This window comes from Monomorium pharaonis, chromosome 2 (assembly GCF_013373865.1).
Source record: "Monomorium pharaonis isolate MP-MQ-018 chromosome 2, ASM1337386v2, whole genome shotgun sequence".
NCBI lineage: Eukaryota > Metazoa > Arthropoda > Insecta > Hymenoptera > Formicidae > Monomorium > Monomorium pharaonis.
Genome location: NC_050468.1, coordinates 10,324,895 through 10,336,917, shown reverse-complemented (window position 1 = coordinate 10,336,917; position 12,023 = coordinate 10,324,895). Strand labels below are relative to the sequence as shown.

The 12,023-nt window shown below is 40.0% G+C and overlaps 1 protein-coding gene across 3 annotated transcripts in view; it reads right to left on the bottom strand.

Annotated features, from left to right (window-relative positions):
- LOC105832073 (ankyrin repeat domain-containing protein SOWAHC) overlaps positions 1 to 12,023 on the bottom strand; it is a 145,558-nt gene that overhangs the window by 65,888 nt on the left and 67,647 nt on the right. For 2 of the 3 annotated variants that reach the window (XR_004962142.1, XM_036282680.1), the window contains exon 7: positions 8,161 to 8,173. Coding sequence is in view for 2 of the 3 variants with exons in the window: in XM_036282680.1 (XP_036138573.1) it covers positions 8,161 to 8,173 (13 nt within the window). In the remaining variant the exon portion in view is untranslated. The remainder of the gene's footprint in view (positions 1 to 8,160; positions 8,174 to 12,023) is intronic. The other variant, XM_036282681.1, reaches the window with a different exon arrangement.

Genomic DNA, 12,023 nt, shown 5'->3' with positions numbered 1-12,023 from the left:
GTAGATATAGCGCCGGCCCTAAACATCCGCCATTATATTAAATTGTGTATATTTCCCTTCATAATTGCTCGAATTATACGCATTATGTAAATCGGTATGTTAATGCTCTCTCGCTCCCTCCTGCTCTCCATCCTCTTCCCCCCTCTCTCTCTCTCTCTCTCTCTCTCCGCGGCCCATCGTACCGCTTCTTTTCCCCGCTTTTACCCGCCTCGACCATGGATTACAGCAATTTTGTTTAAGCGCGCGCGCGCTAAATGTTACTTTATGCTCCTTTTATATCCGCCCGATATCTCCTGCCGGGCAGGCAGGCAGGAGAGGCGGGTTCTAGATCGCGCGCGTTTTAACGCACGCCTCTATTTACATAATATTTCGCCAGATCCGTATCGTCGCGTCCGAGATCGTGGCGTCGTAATCGCGTTTCACGGCGTTCGGCGCCAAAATCGCCGATCGGGCCCGTTAATTTCGTTCGCGTCATCTACGTCGCGATGCCGCGACGACAGCGATCTAGTTTAACGGTCGATGTATAAAATAAAACTTGATACTCCGAATGAATCTTTAAAACTATCCCCAATAGAACACGGCAAGAAGATTAAACTGCACGACTGGAGTATATAATGATATTTAAATTGTAGCATTTTCTTTTCAGTACAATAGAGAGAACATTGTGTTATGTTATTAGCGTCTTACGCATTCTTCTTTCGTGTTGAAGCGCAACACCTTGACTGATTGTAATGTCGCAATTGAAGTTAATGGGTTTTGACATAAGCGCGCAGGAAAAAAATGTGCATTAAAATATTCCATTAAAATGTGAGTATTAACAAAATATTGATTATAATCAACTCGATTTCCATATTATCATAGCCGATATGACTGTAATAACGTCAAAAAATGCAAAATGGTGCTTATTTTTCGCCGTTAAGATGGTTATCTTAAGAAGTGTTTAATGTATAATACATCGATAAGTCTGGACTTCCTTATTAAGGTACCGAAGACTTCATCGAATTTGTATCCGTCGACTTCAACAGCGATCGATAAATAATCGCGTGATAATCGTTACACGCCCTGAACATCACTTCGCATTTATCTTCATTTCTAGACAGCTGTACTTCATGCGAATCGAGCAGGAATCGTGCGTAAGTGTTTCGCAAACTGTTCCGCTCAAACAATTTCGGATAATATCGCTCGTCGTTTTGTTCCTTTTGAGAGAAACGGCGCGCCAATCTTTTTGCTATCTCTTTTTTTTTCCGTCGCAAAAATTTGCCTGAACGACCTGAGCAGGTAATCCTGCGTCTCATTACCGGCGCCAATTATCGAATGGACGATTGGATCAGGTGCGGTGGCAAACGATCCTCGACTACTCTCAATCAAGCCGCGGACGAGAAGGACGACGACGATCGAGGGCAATTTCGATGATGATACGGAATTATCCAGCGCGAGGAAAGAGAGAGCGCGCGCGCAGTATTCCAAAGAGGTTTTCGTCATGGACTTTGATTAAAAGATCTTTTCTCTCCGTACTCTACGCTTTTCTCTATTTTTGTGTATATTGTATGTATACGTATAATATTACGTGTATACGTGTGTAATATTATTTAGAATCTACTTAACAAATAGGATTCATATTTAAAACAAGACGCTACTTTTTAAATCTGAATCAGTAAAATCTGACTGATTTGTATTGTTACACTTATAGCTGTGGCCATCATACTATCTTTCAGTAATTTTGATTATTATACTCTGACTGATTGTAGTCAGTGCACTATCATTGATTGATATAGTTATAAGTATAGCATTGAAATGAGACTATTCATTGTTATTCGATGAATAATATACTAATTCTGATTTAGAGAGTGGAGATAGCTATAATTACATATTTGTATGCACAGTATTCTGCTATTTAGTTGTTTCTAATATTTCGGCACAAATGAATATTGTTCAAGAATTATGAAATATAATACTTCGATTAAAAAATCATAGTAAATATTTTTTATTTTATATTTTGTATATATGTATATTAGTGAATAAATTCTTTTTTTTTCCAAATGCATCTAATTTATTAATAAAATTTCAGCAATTGTTGAAAAGAAATTATAAAATTCAAATTTAAAAAAATTTACGTTAATTAAAAATTAGTGAAATATAAGTTTTATTTCAATTTTCTATAAAATTATATTAAATGTTAAAAAAAATATCTTAAAAATTGTATGATTTCTTAACTGAACAATTCTGTAGTCAATTTATATCGACCCCGAGGACTGTTTGACTCATAAGAAATGAGTTAGAAAAACGTCATGTTTTATATAAGTTATTAATTTTTTTCACTTATTAAAATATTATTAGAGAATTCAGATAAATACATGATTATATTGTTTAATATACACTAAAAAAAAATTCTTGATAAACTTGTAAAATGCATTCAGCAATGATATTGTTAAAATATTTGGTTGTTACAAACAAATATAGTAATAATAACAAATTATAATAATATTAACAAAACGTTTGATAATAATTATAAACAATTCATTATAATTACATTATTTTTTTTATAATTACCTTACGTTTAGTTGAAAGTATTTCACTAAGGTTTTAGATAACTTTGACTAAGGCTGGATTATTATAACTTTTTTTCAGTGTAAAATTAGCTTTTTCAAGGATAAATTTCTCAACTTTGTCTGCAAATATTCAAGACCGAAAAAGTTGGTCAACCAGCAATCCGGTCTCCATCTTATTACATGATACATATCATATACTATACAATATGCGAAATATAATATGTACCCGTGTATGTATGCCGATAGAACAACTATTACGGATCCGCGGACGAGCTTCGTTACGGGACCCGTGTGATTTTCCATGCAAATTGAGTTGTTCGCCTGTCATTATGCTAATAAAAGTAATGACGCGTCGCATAGGGATAATGCAGCTGTCGCAAAGAAACCGCCGCGATCGGTAGCCCATTGCGGAAGGGTGCATCGCGAATCGCGATGTCGCGTTGCGACATTTTTTTTCGCGACCGACCGCCGCGCGCTGTGCCGTCGGCGTCGGCACGCCACGACAGGTGGCTGACGAGATCGCGCGCGCGGTGAAAGTTGCTCCGGGAGCAACGTTCACGGCTCTTCTTATCGCGCGCGCGTCCCTTTATTACGCGGACAATACCAGGGGGGGAGGGGGGGAAGAAGTGGAAAATGTTAAATTCATTGCGAGCGAGAGGGAAAGCGGATTTGTCTCACGATTAGTTTTCACCACCTGCGAACAACGACGACGTCGCGTCGGGCGCGAAGTTATAAGGTACAGCGGCGCGAGAAGAAAAGATCGGGATGAATTTTCTCACCGCCGGCGGGATATCGCGGAGATGAGGCTACCGCGAATTTCTCTCCTCCCCGTTTCAAAGTGTATTTCCAAATTTTTTTTCCCCCTTTCGCGCAATGAATTGGAAATTTACAAACGCGCTTTCTATTCGAGTAATATTCCTGCGAGAAGTTTCGCCGCGAACGATTGCGTGTGTCTGTTATGTCACGCGGTAGAATGCATTTTTCGTCGGAGTTAAACGCAACACACGGAGCCCGTCGAGCCCGGTGGCTTCTCGATACGCGAGTGTGTATCACGCGCAAACTCGTCGTGCTCGGAGTTTCGTGATAGTAATTGCATTTATGTAAGATACGCGCGCTAAATTGCGCCGCGTCGAAAATAATGACGCGGCGATGTGTGTAATTAACGCGCCGTCATTGTGCTCGCGCGCCATTTAACTCAGGCGGTTTTCCCCCGCGGTATTAATAATGTATAGAACTCGCGAGAGACAGAGCTGGCCTCTGACTTCTTCGCCCCCCCCTCCCCTCTCTCTCTCACTCTCTCTCTCTCTCTCTTTTTTCCGCGTATACCGAACGCGAAAATGCAAACGGCGCGCACGTCAATGACTCGTTTCTCACAATACGAGCGAGAGTCGTCCACTGAGCTGCTGCATCGTGGGACTGACGGCGGAAACGCGTCTGCCGCCGCTCCGTGCGCGGCGTTACGTGCGTGCATAATGCATATCGCGTGACTCCGTCACGGATCCGGACAGTTACAACGTGTACACGCGTAACAATATCGCGTATCACGGCGAATCTCTTTCTGCTACCGGCGTCTGGCATTTTAATCGGAGCTGCGAGAGAGAGAGAGAGAGAGAGAAATGGATCGCCGGGAATGCGTGTCTTCGTACAAGTGAACGATAGCGTAACGCGAACGGCGTGCCTAGTAATAAAAAAAAAAAAATAATCCTGCGCGCGCTCTGTCGAGACAACTACTACTCTCCTTCACGCGTAGAGAGTGTAAAGTGCGTATACTTCTAAAGTACTCGGTTGTATTACGACTGGCTGACCGGTTACATTGTAGCGCAATTACACTATCCCTATGTTAGATCTATGCTAATGACATTGTTACGTCCGGTGCTGTATCTCGCGATCGCAATCGTAAAAGGAACGCGCAGCACTTTTAACTAGTAAAATAAGGAGTTCTTTTTTGCAATAAAAAAAAAAACGCGATAAAAGTCGCGCTAATAGAACGACGCATGTCCCAAGTCCCGCGAGGAAAAACAAATGATCGCGCAACCAATCACGCGGGTTCTCATAAGGCCGAAAGTGATTTTCTTCTTTCTGTTATTCATACCTACCTGTCAGAAACAAATGGAAACATTATTATCTTGACACGGTGCATTAGATCCTAGTTTTTCTTTGTTACTTACAACGATGGGTGGGCTCGCAGAGGGAACAAGGCTGCCGTAATGACGGTTTATCGCAATTAAAATTATACTTGCTGACTACGTTGTAGTACAATTACACTATCTGCCGGTAGATCTATATTAATAACCGCGGCAATAATAACTCGTTTTTCTTTTTTAATGTCCAGATGTTCTTGCTTCACGAGGCTTATCTAACCGTGCAGCCCATTATGCGTTTGACGAGAACGTTAAGAATGAGGATCGGCAACGCAGTGTTCCGCTGTACACTTGTAAATTTGCTTACGATTAATTTCCCATTTTCCGGCCAAGTCTCATAATTAACGAACGTGGAACAGTTACTTTTTAATTACCTCAAAATAAATTTTCGTTTGGATTTGTTGTTCCTGGTTTTTCTACCTGACGATCGTCATTAAATTTTATGTACCATGAATTCGCATGTTATCAGTACAGGTTATCACAGGTTTCTTTGTTTTTGTTTTTTTCCATCGAAAAACAGTCGTTGCCGAGTGCTTACGAAGCTGAACAATGTGGATTGGCGTTAAACAACGGGTTCAACGAAAAGCGCGACATTTGTAAAATGTCACGCTGGAAAAACTGCAAAACAACGAGGCACGCCCGCTGTGCTTTTACGAGCTGCAGGTTTAGCATGCCGGCCAATTACACCTTCCACGGTTAGGTGGTTCCTCGTCTTAACGGGCAGTTAGTGCGAACATAAATGTCCCCGCTGCATGCCTTTAATTGCCCGCTTATAGCACCGCTCGCGATATACCTACGCGACGGCGAAAAAGGCGGTGGCCGATGTGGAAATTTGAGACGCCGTGGTATGCGGGCCGAACGATACCTGGCCTGTGGCTCTCGGTTTATTTTCGAACAACCGGTAAAAATTGTTGGGCTGGTTTCGTCAAGCTTCGAGAATCCCCTAATAAATTTCGAGGCGGTGTCCTTCTTCGGCGAGAGAGCGAGAGGGAGAGAGAGACGCTCTTCAAAACGCTATTCTGTTTATAACTATTGAATCTATGGGGGCCGAGTAGTAAGCGCAAGGTACAACCACGCGAGATTGCAAGATTGTGCGCAACCCTTTTTTTTTAACATGCTTCAATAACAAATAACACCATAAATCTCGGCCGGGTTCATTATAAGTCACTTAACCGGCATTCGTTTTCGACGTACGCGTGGGTGTGCGATACTCGGACTTACTCGGCGTCGTAGGGCCCGTCGTGGCGGAAGCCCGGCACATCCGTGCCTTCTGGCCCTAAGGAGCACTCGAATTTCGGTTATTAATTTTGTGAGGGGCACAACGGGGTGCTACGACCCCCTCGTGCGTGTCAAACTGGGGTTGGCCCTTCGTCGCGGGCTCGCCCTTGGGATTCCCCTGAGACAATGGTCCCCCGCGGCGTTGGATGTCTCCGACGATGTCTGGGGACCCCTATCGGGACGCGAATGCCACAGTCTCAGTTTTACTGCTATAGAGACGTCAGTTATCCATCCCGTCATTTCGAACCTGAGTCTGCAGGTTTCCTTCGGCTCCTTCCCTTTCCCCTCCCCGAATTATTGGGACGACTGTATTGTCGCGTTGAACGGCATAAAAATCGGCAAGGTCACAATATTGTTCACACAATAGAAAAACTTTATGTATACTAGTTTTTCTTTCAATACGAAAAATAATACGATAAAAACCGCTAACAAAAATAAAAAGCAGATATACCTGTATTTTAAAAAATATAATAAAATGTATATTCTATATTTCCTTCGTATCTTACTTCTAAAACTTCTCTCGTACAATCAGTGCTGCACGATACGAGCAGGTGGAAAGTACTCAATAATTTGTACAATTACTATATAATTTGCCGTTAATTCGTATTTCGTGTTGCAACATTGCTATTATTTCGACTAATTAAATACTATTTTCAACCGTTCCTCGTTCATTATTGTGGATAAAAATGGAATAATAGTCATTAATTGGGCTTTAGATTTACGGATAATGCAAGCTGCTTGTGCGAAAATTATGGATAAGTACTATTCGGCATTTTACTTCGAACGATTTGCGTCAATAAATGTCGAAAGATAGACATGTTAACTTCAATAGTCAGGTACACGCAAATACACATACACATTTAGAAGAATATCATTCTAGTGTTAAGAAAAGCGATTATTAAAATTACTTCTCTTCTTTTAAACCATAGTTATTTTTGAAAAAAACTTGTTGTAAAGTCTTAAAATACACTTATTATTTATTTGAAAATTAAATAATATTTATTTAATATATTTTTCTTTACGCATACATAAAAAATATATACTGTGAATTAGTTACATCAAGCAAATATTTATTTTAAATGTTTCTTAAGTTCATTAGCAAAATAAAGTTCATTAAAAACATATTAGTAATTTAATCCTAGCAATTTAATAGTTTAAGAGAGAGAGAATATGTTAAATTCAAATTCTATTGCTTATTATCTTGAATTTTCTTTGATAAGATTTTCTAATATTCCTCGAAAGAATATAAATTCTTTTTCTGTACTCATAATGAATGTTTTTTTTTAATTCGTAATGAAAATATTATTGAGAAAATATTCTTTATTTAAGATAATATTTTTTCTTTGTTCTTTATAAGAGATAACTTTTACGATTGGTGACATAATCATCCAAGCCAATCAGAACACGTATTAAGATGCCTCGTATGCGATCTAGCATGAAAAATCGTATCGTGTGCCAAAGGCTTTACTTAAGAGATAAAATTGAGTAATCACTTTTTTTAACATTAAAATTCATATTTTTCGGTATATATATCCTATCCTATATGGTTTTGCTGACAAATTTAAAAATTTAGCTGAATACAGATCTAATTTGTTACACCATAAAAAAAATTATAAGGATGTTTCAATATGATAAGCATTACTGCAAGAAATTTTGACATTCTAACCAGTTTAAGCGATCTGCATAATTATTTGTTTAATACAATTGTTTTCAAATCTGTATCCATTTAGATACTTTAGCTAAACCATTCTTTCTGTGTAAATATAAAAACAAAAATCAAATCGTAAGATACTTACGCCCTGCATATGGTTCGCAGCCATGTCCACACGAAGATTGGACGTTGATCCCAATGTGCGTGTATGTAAGAAAAATATGTATCGTTAATAGTGGCGAGCGAGAAAGTTTTGTCGCGTAGTTTTTTTCCCCGAGTTATACGAATTATTGTTACAGTTTAAGGTTCCGTCGTGCCTTGTCGCGGCATACTTTTTTAACGATTAGCAATGTAAACTACATGCATGTTGATACGCGTGTAAAACTTCTCGCTGTTCGTGAATGCGCCCTGCGAGCTCTCGTGCCTACGGAGAAACCGGCGCTCCGCAATTAATTGCCGACCATCGGCTTGGCTTTTCTCTCCCGGCCCGAACCCATTACTTTGTAGCATTTGGCTTGGTAACTTTAATGACCTATACTCACGGAAGTCGGATCCTGAAACAGAAAAAGCGTGAAGCCACGGGTTAGACATGCTACTCAAAATTCAAAGTGCGCTACGAAACGTTTAATTTTCAATTTTCAAGGATCGAGCGTAGCAACGTGGCGGTGGCGGCGGCAACGGCACTACTCCTCCCGGTAGCCAGTTTCTGCTTTATTGCTCCTTTTTAAATTGCATTCGCTTAGAAATTCCGCTCGCACCACTCTCGTCGGTCGTATTATACGTAGTTGAGTACGTGCTTACACGCAGGACAGGAGAGAAAGAGAAAAAGAGAGAGAAAGAGAGGGACAGTCGACATTATGCAGGCATAATAATCGGATTGTAAATCAGCCGTGCGACGAAATAGCGTCCTGCCCCCGTGCTACGTGCATAACGTCGCGCGCAGTTTCTAAGTATAAAGACGTTCGTCAATTTGTTATGCATGCCTCGGTAGGACGAAAATTGCATTTAATTCGCCGTCGCTCTTGCTGTTCCACCGGGCGATCGTCCGCGGCGGCCGTGGATGCTACGTTGACTACATAAATGTAGATGTTCCATTTAAAAAGCCATTTTCGCGTGTTTAGCATAATACGTAATCGCGCGAACCGCTTGTCCGTTGGATCATCCCCGTCCGTCGTCCGTCGTTGTTCGCAAAAGGGTTACCCGCGTCGTTAACCCGTAAGAAAAAAAGAAGGCTCGCTATCGCGAGCAAAAATATCCTGTCTCGATCGGCATTCCCCGAATAGTTTATTCCCCGCGCAAATGAGATTCTATCGAAATATGAAACGTGAGGAATTTCGAATTTTTGCATACTTTTTAAATCAATGCATTTTTTAAATGAGATTAGATCGAAATTTTATGTCTTTTTTTGACAATAATGTTACTTGCATCTCCATTTATAATTAATGCTTACCTAAATAATAAGTTTATTTATATTCATTATTTATAGTCATAAAAAAGTCATAAGTTTATTATATTTCGTTAGTTATAATGAAAGTTATTGAATGTGCGTGCTACAATGATCTCCTATATATGTGCACATTATCTCCTCTATTCATATTTTATATTTTTACTTAATGTAAGTAATTTAGTAATAAAAACATGAAGTAAATGAGAAATGTGTACCATAAATAAAAATTAATTTAACAAGTTACATCTTTTGTACGTGTTGACAACACATTGAAAAAACAAGTATAACTGATGCTAATTTTCGATTAATTTATGTAGCTGATAATAATCATGCAATTATATATTAAGTTCGTAAGAATATTTTACATTCATTATAAATACATCATTTGTAATTATAAAGATTAAATCAATATTTTTATGCAATTTATCAAATTTCCTAATTCGTGCTTTTACACGTTAAAATAAATTATATTAACATAAATAGGACTGATAATAACAATAAAGTCATAATAATAAATTACTACTAATAATTTATACAAACAAAGATATGTCAATTGTCAATTTAAGCCAGTTTTTTATTTTCACATTTTAAATCATAAATTTGTTATTTTTAAAGCTGACGTAATTGATAAGATCTATAGACACAAATTAGATTACATATTGCAAAAATGCTTATCGTACAATAATTTGTTATTAAGTGAATGGGTAAACATTCTTGTAACAGGTACTTGACACACGAGGCTAATTTTCCAATGTTCATTTGTATATAAATCAGTATTAAATAGCAAATATAAAAAAGTAATTGGAGTAATACGCAATTCAGCAACTCTCCTGTACCATTTATGTAATACGCATGTTTCATTTTCTGTTTTAATTTTTTTTCACTAATCTCTTACACTAATATTTTCTCGTTGACAGAAAATTTTGTTAATGGTTTCGTTTCAAATAAAAAAAAAAAAATAAAAAAAAAAAACACCGAAAAAACAGACGTCGGTGCCGTGAATTTCAATCAATCTACGAGTAAATGGCGATTCGACGCGACATGTCGCGTAATTCACACGATGTGCACACACGCATCGCCATTCCCGTTCCGCTCTCTTTACTCTTCGGCGGACAGTTTTACCACCTTTCGATAGTACCGGTTGTCAAGCGGTCTGGCGAGAAAAACTCGTTGTCGAATCGCAGGCGAAACCGCCGGTATATCGAAAACACACGCTCGCCGTACACATAATACCGCCGCGGTTCGGTGAAATCCCCGGCAATGAAAGTCGCGGGTAAGCGGTAAATTTTGGTTTAATTAAAACTCGATGGCTTGTGTAATTCTCTAATCTCCCTTAATTCGAGACAACATGTGCGGTACGTGTCGAATTATGATAAACGTGTGAGAAGAAACGCGCCGGCGCGTTTCCACCGAGACCGCGAGAAAACTTTCGAGAGCGTCGTCCGCGCGGCTAAAGGCGGAAGACGAGGGCCGCGTGTTTCGAATCTCGATTCGACGTCCCGAAGCGGCTTACAAGATAGATGGTAATACGATTATCTATGGGGATGCTGCGCGCGCGAACGCGGGATATACATGCAGTTATACGCGATTGCTACCAGCGGCCGTTATGAACACAGAGTATCGCGCCAATAAACGTTTGTACGAGTTTACGGAAAATAAAAAGGAACAGAAGAACGTAAATCGAGCGGGTCGGGGAAAAGAGCGAGAGAGGGAGAGAGATGAAAGAGGAGAACGCGGGAAGGACGCGGGAATGAAGATCCGAGAGGATGAGGCTCTCTGCCTGGTAGAGAGAGGCTCGCCGCAAGATCGCTTCGGCTCCCACCGGAATTTTAACTTTTAATAATAAAGCGAGGGAGTCTCGCGTTGTTACGTTATGATAGCGCACGCGGGGGGGGGGGGGGAGTGGAGGGCGAGGAATGAAGGCGAATTAAAGGCGGTAGAAGGAAGTTCTCTCCGCTCTCCGTCCACGGCTCGCCTGCGGTTGGGGGAGCCGGGGGTAAACCGCAGCACAGAGCACCGCCGCCACCGCGTAATTGCCGAGCTCTCACTTACCGGTCGTTCGATTGATTATTATTTTTACGCGCCGCGACCCGCCTGACCCCGCCGCGAAGTGTGTGCGAGACCGAGAGCCGATCGGCGATCTGCGCGCCTTAGATCTCATCATTAAGGCATCACCCCGCTCTGCGGCCCGGCGCGCCGTGCCCGTCGAGCGGTGGACAGATCCCCATGGGCTGTCATACCATTATTTAACGCTCTTCTCCAAGAAAAACTTCGCGGCTTTTTAACCTACGGAGTATTTTAACTCTGACCATTTTTCGAAAACTTGTAGACTGACGTGTCTTGAAATGTATACGAAAAGACTTGAATATGTCAGTTAAATGTCAGTAACTGGGACAAGTTTTTGTTATTGCTAAAAGTTGATTATTAAAGATAAAATACAATTGCTGCGAGATACACTTTCATTAGTCAAAATTAAAAGCGTGCTTCAACACAAATAGCTAAGAAAATGGTGGTGTTTCTTAATATTTTACCCGCATGAAATCGCGCGTACGAATGACAATTGTTTATGAAAAGCTGTTACTGTATATTTTATTCTAGCAACAAGTATTATAAATTAAACGTTGCCGACATTAACTATTTTAAGGACACACCTTAATTGCCAAGGCTATATTTTAACTTCGTTAGCTAAAATATTTCGTTCTCTGCGCGCAGACAATCAGACAGGCAAACTATTCAGGCATCAATTTATTAACTGTGTAATATACTTTTTGATAGAATTAACCGCGCGTTTATTGCAATTTGCAAGCTTTACTTTTCGACGTATTACAATCTATTAAAATCTATCGTCGATTGGTCGGTCGGTGGCGAGCTATTATCTTTATATACCTCGACCCACCTGACCTTAATGTACCGATCGCTGCCGCTCCTTGAATCATGTTATTAAATCGCTTGATCTT